Here is a 14,118-nt window from a genome sequence, read left to right on the forward strand (position 1 = left end):
GGGGGGGCTGATATTTTTTAATTCTTTATATGTTCTAGAGAAAAGCCCTTTGCTGAGGGACAGTCAGCTAAAATTTTTTCCAGGTTTGTGGGTTTTCTTTTTGCTCTGCTGGTGATTTCTTTAGATGTGCAGAAACTTTTCAGTAGGATGAGATCCCAGTTGTTGATTCTTTGAAGTGTTTCATGTGCAGTTTGAATACCACAATTTATTTCTGTCTGTTGATGGATATGTAGGATGCTTCCAAGACTTATATATTACAAATTGTGCTGCTATCAACATGAGCATGTGTATATCACTGCAATATGAGGCCTTTTAACTCTTTTTGGAAGATACTTAGAAGGGGAGTAGCTGGATCAAATGGAATTTCTAGTTTTAGTTTTATGAGAAATCTTTTTTTTTGGTACTGGGAATTGAACTCAGGGCCTTGTGCTTGCCAGGCAGGCGCTTATGCCACTGAGCTATATCCCTGGCCTGAGAAATCTTTATACTGATTCCCACAGAGGTTGTACTAGTTTGCATTCCCGCCAACAGTGTAGAAGTGTTCCCTTTTCCCTGCAGGCTCACCAGCATTTGTTATTATTTGATTTCTTGCTCATAGCCGTTATTTCTGGAGTAAGATGGTATCTCAGTTTTATCTTAATTTGTATTTTTCTCTAATGGCCAGAGATGTTGAACATCTTTTCATGTATTTATTGGTCATTTGTACTTCTTTTTCTGAGAAGTATCTACTCATTTCAATTGCCCCCTTTTTTCAATTGGGTCTTTTATTTGGGGATCTGATTTTTTTGTTTTGCTTTTTGAGACAGTCTCACTATGTAGTTCAGGCTGGCCTCGAACTTACTATGTAGCTCAGGCTGGTCTTGTACTTGCAGAGAAATCCTCCTGAGTGCTGGGATTACAGGTGTGCATCATCACACCTGGCTGGGATCTAATTTTTTTGAGTTTTATGTATGCTATATTAATCCACTGGACTAATAGGAATAGCTGGCAAAATTTTTTTCCCCATTCTGTAGGTTGTCTTTTCACCCTATTGGTTGTTTCCATTGCTGTGCAGAAGCTTTTTAATATGATATAATCCTATTTATTGATTCTTGATGTTCTTTCTTGTGAAACTGGTTTTGTTCAGAAAGTCCTTGCCTACACCTATTTCTTCATGAATTTCATGTTTTATCTTCTAGCAGATTGTTTCTGTTGTAATATTTCGATCTTTGATTCCTTTTGATTTTAATTTAGTACATGGTGAGAGATATGGGCCTCAATCTTCTGCATGTGGATAGCCAGTTTTCCCAGCACTATTTGAGAGAGGCTATTTTTTTTTTTTTTGTCTTGGAACTAGTGATCCTCCTGCCTCAGCTATGCACTATCATGCCCAGCTCTGTACATTACTTTTTGATGAATGACCCTGCGGGGAGAAGTAAGTTTGGTCAGAGGTCAGAGCTTCATATCTTAGGTCACTTGTGTTAGTGCTGCTGGGGCAGTTGAAACTAATGCCAGGTTTGTTCTGCAGCAAAGCTCTTCTGAATCCTTGTCCCTGCTGAGAAGAGCTGGGCCTTTTCTTAGATATGAGGATATGGCATTCTAACAGGAACGGGGACATCTTTCAGATCTGCTGGCCTTACTTAGCCCAGTGATCTGACTTTTCTATCCTGGATAATTCTGGTATGTGCCGTAGCTGAGTTAAGGTATCTCAATGGGAACCTTTACTGCCAGCACTGAGTCCTGAATCAGTTCCCCTTCTCCTTCTTTACATTTTTGTCTAAAGCAAGAGTGGTGAACTTATGACACATGGGCTGTTTGTATCATTGAAAATTCTAAAAGGTTTGCCATCACTGGTCTAGAGGGACCATCTGCTTCTCTTGTGTCCCATCCTCATTCTAGGTCTCATGCCATGTGATCTCTGGAACTTCTAGTCCTTGGACAAATCAGAAAGTCTTTCTAGAGTTGTACTGTCGCTGTTAGTCTTTTGATTCCTTTCTGAGGCTGATTTCATACTTAACATAGTAGATGTTAGTGGTATTGCTATCCTGGACCTTGGAGGATAGAGTGAGTTAAAAATATTTTAACTCTTTTTACTGGGTGTGATGGTGCACACCTATAATCCTAGCATTTAGGAGGTGGAGGCAGGAGGATTGCTGTTAAGTTCAAGCCCACCCTGGGGTACATGGTGAGTTCAAGGCCAGCCTGAACTACATGGTAAAATACTGTCTCAAAAAAAAAGAATAAAAAAGTTGTTCTTCACCATTTCTAGATATGGCTGGTGAACAGCTGAGAACATGAGAATTAATCTAAAGTGCTTTAAAACATGAAAGAGTCAACACTGGGTAAACTGGCTCTGGTGGGGAGGTAGAAAGATTTGGACACTAGGAAAATAAAGGCTTTGTGGTTTGTCTGTCATAATAATAATACTAACATGTTATTCATTATGTTTTATTTTGTATACCTTTGTGCTGATGTTGCATAAGCAGTGGTAAAACAGCTTGGGCCTTAGCACAAATCAAAGAAAAGGACCAAACAGTACTAGCAATCACTATATTCTTCACCTCCGTGCATTCTCAGCTAAAAAAAAAAGTTGTTGATGCAAGAGTAATCTTGACAGTACAGAGGAAAAAGTCCCTAGAACTCAGTTTTTCTTCAACACTCAAAAACCTGCTTCTGATACCAGATTTGGAGTTTTCCCCATATACTAATCTGGGTGTCCTCTAATTCATCTGTGTTCAAACACTGTCTACCTAGAGATGATGTAGAGATGATGTCAGATCCTGTAGGCTGAGAGCTTCATCACCGCTATTGCCCCAACTTTCCTACTCCAGCTCAGTTGCCAGTTGTAAGCCCCAGGTTGTTTTTTCCTGTATGCTTCTGACCGATGAGCTGTAAGTCGGGTTTCTCCATCTCCTAAGCTAAGTCTTGATTATGTCACAGAATGCAGGGAAACATTTATTTACATTTGCTGAATATTACAAAGCATACAGATGAAGAGATGCATAGAGTAAGGGATGTGAGAAGGGCCTGAAGCTTTTGTGCTTTTCTCTAGGTATACCCTTCTCCAGTGCTATACATGTTCAGCTTCCTGAAAGTTCTCCCACCTTTGTCCTTTGGCATTTCTATGGAGGTTTTGTTACATACGCATGATTGGTTGGTTGATTTAACTTGCAGCCCCCCTGAGTTCCTCCGTGAAAGTTGAGGGGTGAAGCAGAAAGCTTCAACCCTCTAAACTTGCGTTGGTCTTTCTGGACTAGCCTTCATCCTAAGCTACGTAAGGGTTGCCAGCCACATCAGTCAGTACTTTGATGTACAAAGATACACTTGTCATTTTGAAGATCTCATGGATTTCAGGAGTGGTATGCCAGGTACTAAGGATAAAGACCACATGTAAGTTTTATAATATTACAAGTAAAAAGTATTCATTTTATTAAATTGTACCTTGTTAGTACATGCCTTTTAGTAGTCTGTGTAATGAAATAGGAAGTACACATAAGGTATTGGTCATGTGGAAGCTTGATAGTTATCTCAAGGCAAGGCACTTGTATGATTGCATTATAAACTGAACTACCTCCTTTTTCCTGGGAACAATGTTTTTATTTAAAGAACAACTGGCAAACTGTGGTTATTTAGACTTAGATATTTGACAGATACTTTCTTGAAAGTGAGTGAGATAAATAGTGCACTTCTGAGAAAACAACTGATAGTATTTGTTGCTAATTCCAACGTGTAAGTGAAAATTAGATTTTGGAGAATTTCTGTCACTGTGAGCTTAACAATATTCCTGGATTAAAAGCTTTTCTGGTGAAATCATTGGTGATGTTAATAATTGTGATTATTTTGATATTACCTAAAATGTGTAAGCATTTAAAAGCTCTGAATAACTCAGTGAACTCAGAGTTTCCAAATGATTGGTGCATCATGTTATAAAATCATGTATGTAAGAAGATCCATTCAAAGTATAAAAAGAATAGTGGATTTTAATGTTATAGTACAAAAAGTTCCATGTAGTTTCAGATCTCATACTACAGCTTACCTCTTGTTAATATAATCTTTGGCCACTATCAGGTTTGAATGTAGCATCAGAGAAGAATAACCCTAAATACCTGAAAAGGCTATTGCAATACACCTACTTTTTCCGACTGTGTATCTGTATTTTAATATTCAATCAACATAGTGCATGACACTGGGCGTGATGGCGCATGCTTGTAATCCCAGCACTCGGGAGGCTGAGGCAAGAGGATTGTTTGGAGTTGGAGGCCAGCCTGGGTTAAAAGTGAGCTCAAGGCCAGCCTGAACTACATAGTGAGACCCTGTCTCCAAAAGACAAAACAGTATATCACAACAGAATGAATGTGGAAGTGCACATAAGTCTATAGGTGTTTTCTATTAAGCCAGATATTAAAAAGATTTGCAAAATTTAAAACAGTCCCACCCTTCTCATGGATTAATTCAGAAAACAATTGTTTTTTATCAAATATTATTTTATATTAATTTGTTAGAGATGTATTATTGTTTTAAAATAAATAAATATAAATTTCTGTTTAATTTCTTTTTTTTTTTTTGTACCAGGAATCGAACTCAGGACCTTGCACTTGCCAGGCAGGCACTTGTGCTACTGAGCTACATCCCCGGCACTTCTGTTTAATTTCTAATGTAAATAGTTAACATTTGTCTAGGATTTAAAAATTTTAAGTTTATAAAGGGATCCTGACACTAAAAGATTAAAAGCTTGAGGCTATGCTCTTCTTTTTGCCCACAATTCTTCCTTTTTTCTCCTTAGAAAAATCAGACATAGAACTGAGGAGTTCATAGTTAGGTATTAATTTTTAAAATTCCTGAACATCTTAACAAGAGCCTGGCTCTTTGCATGCTGCTGTGGTTATGGTTCTTATTCTATTTTGTGGAAATCATAGTTTGGTGGAGATGACTTTTTTTTTTTTTTTTTTGGTTTTTCTCCGGTACCGGGAACCAAACTCACGACCTTGCGCTTGCCAGGCAGGCGCTTTGCCGCTGAGCTAAATCCCCAGCCCCAGAGATGACATATTAAACAGACAGTTGCAAAACTATGTGAAAGATGTCACCAGTGACAGTGCATAATTACTGTGGGAATCCAGGCTGTTGTCAGTGTCTTGCTGTCAGCCGTTTACCCACTCATCTAGGACATATGATTGGTCAGTTTGATTGGACTGAACCTCCTCTATCTGATTCTTCACAGCATGATGGGGAAGTGGCTAAAGTTAGCAGAAGATGAGAACTGTTCATTTGCTGCTTTTGGAAGAGGAAAGAAGGGTCCTGCAAATGTATTGAATATCAGCTTTATGCCACATCCTATGCTGGATGGTGTTTTGTTTTCTTTTGTTTCATTTTTTGGCACTAGGAATCGAACTCAGGACTTTGTGCTTGCCAGGCAGGCGCTGTGCCACTGAGCTATATCTCTGACCCTAGATGTTTTAACAAAAGCAGTTTCACTTAATTCTCTCAACAACCCCATGTAGGAGAGTATTATCCTCATTTTGTAAATGAGAAATTGCAGGCTCAAAGAACTTAAACCATTTGTCCAGTATTGCATGGTTTATAACTTTAATATATGTGTTCTGACTGTAGGTTCAGGACTCTCATTGAAGTAATAATGCATTGCTAAATGGCAGGTGTTCTAAGATACTTCCACAGAACCGTGGGAAACCGTGCCTGGCTGGAATACACATGGAAAGACAGAAGAGGTCTCAGGAAGGATGGGGAGACAGCTTAGGAAATGCTTAGTTGAAGGAGTTATTTGTGAGTTTGGCTGACATGATTGTTCGTACAGTGCTTTAAGCTTTTGTACTGCCTCATCTTCAATCCTTCTAATCCTTCGGTGTGCCAGATGATGCCAGCAGCAAAGGTCACTTGTCTGATCAGATTACAAGCCAGAGTTTGCTGTTTGAAGCACAAACTTCTTGGACCTGCCATAGGACTTTGAGAAAGGTGCTAGCCTACCTTAGGCCATTGGTGTCCAACCTGGAGGCCCCTCTCCCTAGAGCTTGGTAAACTCTTACCATTATTTTTAAAGCCTGTTAGGAACTGTGCTGTATTTAGGTACGCCTGTGTATAGATACAGGTTAATAAAATGACTGCATTCTTTAGGTTAGAATGTTGCCAATCTAATGTGATTTAAGTGTGTTACCTATGATCTTCTAGAACATGTATAGCCTGTGGGTCAAGTTCAGTCCACCACCTGTATTTGTGATAATATTTTTTGGGAGAACACAAACTGGTTTACCTAAATTTTGTCTGTGGGTTTCAAGCTTATCCTACTTTATAGCAGAGTAGTACTCCATTGTATTTTAAAAAAAAACCCACATTTTCTTTATCGATTCACCAGTGGATGGGCATTTGGACTGTTTCCAAGATTTGGCTATTACAAATTGTGCTGTTATAAACACGTGTGCATATATTGCTATGGTATGATGCTTTTAATTCTTTTGGGAAGATACCAAGAAGGAAAATAACTGAGTCAAATGGAACCTCTAATCCTACTTTTTTGAGTGCTGCAGTGGTAATGAAGAATTGCAGCAGGGACTATATAGTCTGTAAATCCTTAATTTGTTTACTAGGTGACCCTTTACAGAAAAAAATTATTGACTCCCCCTTTTCCTCTGTTGTGACGCTTAGCATACAGTGTTTTTTTTTTGGAAAGGAAGGGCGTTTCATGACAGGGTCTTGCTGTATAGTGCAGGCTTGCTTGCACTTGAACTTGGTTATGTAGCCCAGGCTGGCCTCCAACTCACAGTGATCCTCCTACCTCAGCCCTAGAGTGCTGACATTACAGGTGTGAACCACCACTACTGGCAGCACAGAGTGTTTTAATTGTCTGTTTGTCCAAATTTAGTAATTGAGCTTCTGGGAACAAAATTGAGATGTGATTCATATCTTTATGTCTGGTGCTGATCATAGGGCTTTAAATATGAGTAGTGCCCTCTGAAATGAATAGACACTTACCAGATGAAGATGTAGAAACAGCAAATAAATATATGAAAAAATGTTCATCAGCACTTGTCATTTGAGAGATATAAATTAAAACAATGCTGAAATTCCATCTCACTCCAGAAAGAATAGCCATTATCAGGAAATCAACATGCAACAAATGCTGGTGGGGCTGTGGAAAAAGGAACCCTTCTCCACTGCTGGTGCAAGTGTAGACTGGTGCAACCACTGTGGAAATCTGTGTAGAGATTCCTCAAAAAAGTAGGATTAGAGGTTCCATTTGACTCAGCTATTTTCCTTCTTGGTATCTTCCCAAAAGAATTAAAAGCATCATACCACAGCAATATATGCACACGTGTTTATAACAGCACAATTTGTAATAGCCAAATCTTGGAAACAGTCCAAATGCCCATCCACTGGTGAATCGATAAAGAAAATGTGGGTTTTTTTTTTTTTTAAATACAATGGAGTACTACTCTGCTATAAAGTAGGATAAGCTTGAGACATTTCTAAGTAAGTGGATGCACCGTAAGACCATGCTCTTAAGTGAAATAAATTGGTCACACATCTGTAAATACTACATTGTTTCTCTGGTGTGAGAAACCAAAATAAAGGCCAAAATGTAGAATAGTTATTGGGAAATGGGAAGAAAATGTTCAAATGGTGGGGAAAACTAGGTAGGGGAAGGGGAGAGGAAGGAAGGGAAAAGAAAAAAAAAACAAGAAAAGAAGAAAAGATGGAAACAAAGCTTTTGTATGTAGGGAGGGGAAGAGGGGTTGAAGTGAGGGTAGGGGAATGGGAAAAAAAAGAATCAAGATACATGATGCACAGGGATAAATTCCCTATGATGAATGTAATCATTGTTCATACCTAAAATGTACCAATAAAACTAATAATTGAAGAAAGATAAACTAAGGCATATTAAAATTTTGAAGAATTAAAAAATATGAAAAAATATGAATAGTAACCAGTCAGTGTTGTTTACATGGCTGTATTAGGTGCTAGCCGAAAATCTTTGATAGGCCACCAGGCATGGTTGCACCTGCCTGTAATAACAGCTACTTGAGAGGGTAAGGCAGGAGGGTCACAAATTTGAGGACAGCCTATGCAACTTAGCAAGACACTGTCACAAAATGGGATTTGGGATACTGTTTTTGATTTACATTTGTTTGACAAAAGTGGTATCTCATTTGATAGTTTTTAAGATTACTAAGAGTCTAAGCCTCTTTTGCGTGTTCATTGACATGTTAGGCAGCTTTCTGTTGCTATGAGTTGAGCCTCCTTGGCTCAATTCCTAGCCCCCTACCCAAAGCTCTACAAAAATGGGGCTGAGGAAAAAAGTTAATATTGATTAAGATAATTTCAGTGCTCTGTGCTTTATCTGTAAACTAATGATTACTTATTGCAATTTGGGGGGATAGTGGACAGTTTTTCTGGAAGTTCTTCCAAGAATGAAACAGTCATGCCAGGAATTCTTGCTGGTGAGGAAGTGGAGAGACAGTGTCTATCAGAACCTATCATCCCTCCATGCTACTCCCAATCCAATTTGGCAAAATGCATGTCGAGGAACTTACAGTTACTAGCTTAGTCTGGCAGCTTAACAAGACCCTGTGTTCAGATCAAATAAGAAGTGCTACAGATGTAGCTGAGAGCTGATACTACCTAGCATGCAGGGTGCTGGGTTCAGCCCCCAGTACTGGGGGAGAAAAGGTCCAAATCAAAAGGGATTTTAGTACCTAGGAATTATACTAGAAATTTAGTCAAAATGCCTTTTCAAATAATGACCTTGAAACTTGGGGAAGAGACATTCCTTGTTACATGGTAGAGCTAAGCCTAGATTCCAGGCTCTTTGTTCTATGTGCATCCTTCAGGATAGATGTTTTCCAGTTTTGTGAGGGATTATTAGTTGTTACAGAAAGCGCTAATATGGCTTAGGCTGTTGTGCTGGCTTTACTGATGCATTGTGGTGTGGTGGTGAGCAGAGGAGACTTCATTCCAGATGTCTTGAGCTTTTGTGTCCAGTGAGCTCAGGACCTTTAGATACCTAATAGATACTTGCTGGATCTGCCCATGGGAAAGCTGAAGATGTGAGAGGTTTCTCTAGTCAGGCTGTAGCTGCATTGTATGTGCCAGCAGTGATAAAGTAAACAAAAGGAAAACTATACATTATTTAGATACTGAGATTAATTGGCTATTGTTCTATTTCCAGAGATATTGTTTTTGATTTACATTTGTTTATTTGACAAAAGTGGTATCTCATTTGATATTTTTTAAGATTACTAATAAGTCTAAGCTTCTTTTGTGTGTTCTTTGACGTGTTAGGCAGCTTTCTGTTGCTATGACCAGAGGAAAACAACTTAAAGGAGGAAAGATCCATTCTTGCTTACAGTTTCCCAGTGTTTAGTCCATGGTTGGCTGGTTTCATTACTGTGGGTCTGTGGTGAAGCAGAGCGTCATGGAGGTGGGAATATGTGGCAGAGCAACGATGTGTACCTCATGGCAGCCAGGAATCAGACAGATAGACATACATGGGGAGAAGGAGAGAGGGAGGAGAGAGAGAGACAGACAGACAGAAGGAGGAGAAGAGACACACACCAGTGCCCCAGTAAGGCCACGCCCCATGATCTACACCCTCCAGTTAGGTCCCATCTCCTAAACGTCTTACCTCCTTCTTCCTAGGAGTGCCACCAGTTGGAGACTAGGCCTTCAGTACTTGAGCATTTGGGGTACATTCCATATCTAAACAATAGTAATTGGCTATTTGTATTTCCTGTCATTTGTTAGTTACCTTTTCATGTTCTTGTCTGGAACATGTTAGTTACCTTTGTTAGTTACATTTGTTGTTACATTTGTTAGTTACCTTTTCATGTTCTTGTCTGGAACATGTCATTTGTTAGTTACCTTTTCATGTTCTTGTCCCAGTGCATTCCTAGTCTTATCTACCAGGAAACTATTAGTATGCTAAAGCATTGCCCCTGTATGAGAGAGCTCAGCATGTTCTCCAGGAGTTAAAAGGCTAGATGATAGGCTGCTATCACTGCATAGATGTTTAAGTGCCTGCATGAGGCGTCAGATGCTAGAAAGCTAAGGATGCTGACATAGGTGGGTGATGGAGGCTGAGCTGCAGCTCTGAGTAACATCTCTTGCTTTTCTTGTGCAGAGTTTTGCCGGATTGACAAGCCCCTGTGCCACAGTGAGGATGAGAAGCTCAGCTTTGAGGCAGTCCGCAACATCCACAAGCTGATGGATGATGATGCCAATGGTGATGTGGATGTAGAAGAAAGTGATGAGGTGAGCTTTCTCACCCTGCTTCACCTCTCTTCTTTTCCTGAGCGAACCAGTCCCCAAAGCTGCCTAGAGAGACTGTTCACTATGGAGAGGTGTTCTTGCTGACTTTTTGTTCTCTAGGAACTGAGCCACATCAGGGGTGGTGGCTCTTGGCCAAGCAGTCCTCTGGGAGTCAGCCTGGCATTGTGCAAGTTTTATGCCTGTGTCTGCCTGAGTGGTAGGCACCTGCCTCCTGGGTAGTAGCATAACACTGACTGAGCTGTGCTATTTGGGAGGAAAGGAAGTCTTGATCTCATCTTTATGGTTTTTCTGGATCCTTACTGTAATCCTGTTGTAAATAGAGGGCATCAGTCTATACTCAGCCTTACCTACGTTGCAATGTGGGAGAGAAACCAGAACAGTCAGAGCCTGCCCTGTGGGAGTTTATACTCTATTTGGGAGGAAGAAACAAATCTTAGAAAGCATCCTGAATTCCAAGCTGCAGTTGTTGGGAGCCAGTTGAGTGGTCTGAATAATAAAAACTAGAGAAATTTCTAAATGGGAAAAAGTGCTGTTTTTGTTTGCAGTTGCTGGTTTTACTTTTTGACATCACTACAATTCTAACTCAGTAGAGCCAAAGTGCAAGGTTTTCATGTATGAAAAGATTTAAAGTTCCTTGATTTCAGGCTCAACATGAACCAGCAGTGTGGTGAAACTACCAAATTATGCCAGATCTTCTGATGTAGTGCACAGATATTCCTTATTTAACAACCTATCTGTTTAATGACTGTTGGGACTTATGACTCACCTTTTTTTGGGTACAGTTCTGTGTATCTTGTTTATAGATCTTCACTACCTTTTTTGGTACAGTATACCTTATTTATACAGTACTGTAAGTTTTGCTGATTATACTGTACAGTACTGTACTTTTATGTTCTGCTATACATTACAGTACTGCATGTAAGAGCTATGAAAATAAAAGGAAAGTTATCAAATTGGAGTTTCTTTTGACTCTTCGTTTTGAATCTTGCAATGTACATACTACATACAATTCCTTGTTTAGTGACCAATTCATTTAACGACCTAGTCACAGGACTGTAACTCAGTTTGTATATTTTAGGGGAGCAGATAAGCCTAGTTTCTCTTCTTTATTAGTTAGTCTGCCTTTAAATTTTGAATTTAATTTTGGATCTCACACTGTCAGAGGACTTAGAACAGAAAGAGTGATGAAGAATATGGAAACCATGAAATCAAGAACATTCAACACAGTCAATAATAATTTTGATCAAGTATCGTGAGCTGACACATGCCTGTAGTCCCTGCTATTGTGGAGGCTGAGGCAGTAGGAGCACAAGTTTAAGGCCAGCCTGAACAAATTAGTGAGACCCTATTTAATATAAAAAATAAAAAATAAAAAAAAAATAAAAAAGGGAGTGCATATAGTTTAGTACTCCCTGGGTTCAATTCCCAGTACTGAAAAGCAACGACAACAATAACAAAAAACAAAGATTAAGTGTTAAGTATATGCCTTTCATTGTGTTAGATATGCAGATGGGATGGTAAATGAGGCAATGAGGCAGGTACATTCCGTCCTCAAATAATTTATAGTCTGGTGAAGATGCTTTAGCATGGAAAAGAGGAGATTCATGTAACACAATTTCATCTTTAAATATATCAGAAGTGGCAAAGTCAGATTTGAAAAACAACAGTAACAATGAGTACTACAGAATTAGGTGTCATTTATTGAACTTTTGTTCTATGCTAGGCACTGTTAAGCTCTGCATAGTTACTTGTTTAGTTTTCTTCCTGTTTTTGTTTTTATTTTTGTTTTGTTGAGACAGGGTCTTGCTCTGTTATTTAGGCTGGCTTTGAACCTACTATGTAACCTGGGCTGGCCTTGAACTCATAGTGATCCTCCTGCCTCAGCCTCCCAAGTGCTAGGATTACAGGCATGCACCATTATACCTGGCACTTGTTTAATTTTCTTAACAGCTTTATAAAATTGGTATTATTAACAGGGACTGGAACCTTGGGAAGGTTAACGTTTTATTTAAGGACATACTGGATATGAGCTCAGATCTGATTTCAAAGTCCATGCTCTTAGGTACTGCTATATTGTTTCCCTTATTCTAAAGGAAGAACCATGACCAGTTTGGGGGGGGGGATAAAAATAGGTATATTCTTTAGCATAAAAAATTGTCTGTCTTTTCCCCTTCCTCTCTCTTCTTCCTTTTCCCTCTCCTCTATTGTAGTTGTACTGGGGATTGAACCCAGGACTTTTTCCATGCTAGACAAGCTTTCTACTATTGAGCTGCATTCTCAGTTCATACCCCTGTTTGGTTTGAGGCAGGTTATTGCTAAGCTGCCCAGATTGGCCTTGAACTCACAGTTCTCCTTCCTTAGTCTTCCAAGTAGCTGGAATTAAGGGAGTATGTCACTGTGCCCAGCAGTTTTCCATGTTAAGTAGTGAACTCCTTTTCACAGAAGATGGGCATCTAGAACACAGAACTCCAGTAACTAGTCAGCAGAGAGGGTTCTTCTGTTGGGAAGAAATAGTCATGTCTACCGAATTCAAGGAAAAGAAAAATAGACTTCCTAGAGGAGTTGTAGAATTTGGATAGAATGGGTAAGTTAGGGCTACCTGAGTAGTGGAAAACCATGTGAGCAAAGGTGTGAAGGAAGTAAGATGATGGGTTGGTTAGACATACAGAGGGACTGTGGTAGAAAATCACTAAACAAAATGTTCACAAGGAGAGTGGTGCCTAGGTAACCAGGCTGTGATATGTACATTTGTTGACCCAGGTAATTGTAAGTTCTTGAGCAAGGATTACAACTATAATCAAAAGTCTACATTTTTGGTATATCTAGAAGTGTTACATGACTAAAATTTTATTTCTCTCTGCCAGGGATAGAACCATGTTCCTAGTAGCGAATGAGGTATCCAGATCTCTATCCTAAGGCGTTGCCCCGGACTGGGGAATGGACTGTGCAACAGTGTACAAGGCCATATGATCCAAGATTACAAATTCCTGAATATCTCTGTCATCTGCTCCTCCTTCTCTTTCACATTCTCCTGAACTGCTTTGTCAATGAGGGAAGGGAGAAAATGTTCTTTTTAGAGGAATGTTACCACAACAAAAAGCTCAACAGCAGAAACTGTTCCAAAATAACACAAAAGCTATCACCCTGCTCTTCTCTGCACCAGTGGTGAGCTGTTCTTTTTCAGCTTCTGCATTGTTTTGGCTTCCTCTGTTCTCATGGCCTGTATGTGAATGTTATAGCAGTTTTATTTATAATTCTCAAAAACTGTTACAGCACAAATGTCCTTTAGTTTGTGACAGGATAAACAACCTATGGAAAACTATTCAGCGTAAAAAGAATGAACTGTTATTGTTGCACACAACGTAGATGAATCACAGATCTATGCTGAATGGAAGAAATCTGTCCCCCCAAATTATATACTATATGATTCTATACATGACATTCTGAAAAAGGCAGAACTGTCAGGATAGAAGCTAGATTCATGGTTACCAGGGGGTAGGGATGTGGGGAAAGTTTGGTCACAGAGGGTCAGTGTGAGGGAATTTTTTTGAAGAATAGAATTGTTCAGTATCTGTCCAGATTGTGAAGCCAGTACATCTAAATATGTATTACATCTAAATATGTATTAAAATTCAGAGAACTATACACACAAAAATTAATTTCATCATATGCTAACTAAAAAAAATAAGTTCCCAGCATAGCATTTGACCCATAATTTAAGCTCGGTGAGTACACGTTACTTTCCTTTTTTCTCTATATTTCTAAGAAATTGACTTGCATCTGACAGTTGTATTTTACTTTATTTTATTTTTTCTCTTTTTGAGACAGCATCTCACTGTGCAGTTCAGGCTGACCTTGAGCTCA

The 14,118-nt window shown here is 39.2% G+C and overlaps 1 protein-coding gene across 4 annotated transcripts in view; it reads left to right on the forward strand.

Annotated features, from left to right (window-relative positions):
• Stim1 (stromal interaction molecule 1) overlaps positions 1-14,118 on the forward strand; it is a 196,364-nt gene that overhangs the window by 107,422 nt on the left and 74,824 nt on the right. For all 4 annotated transcript variants that reach the window (XM_013511939.1, XM_005380038.1, XM_005380039.1 and 1 more), the window contains exon 2: positions 10,106-10,236. In XM_013511939.1, the coding sequence (XP_013367393.1) occupies positions 10,106-10,236 (131 nt within the window). The remainder of the gene's footprint in view (positions 1-10,105; positions 10,237-14,118) is intronic.

This window comes from Chinchilla lanigera, unplaced genomic scaffold, assembly GCF_000276665.1.
Source record: "Chinchilla lanigera isolate Chin_1 unplaced genomic scaffold, ChiLan1.0 scaffold00013, whole genome shotgun sequence".
NCBI lineage: Eukaryota > Metazoa > Chordata > Mammalia > Rodentia > Chinchillidae > Chinchilla > Chinchilla lanigera.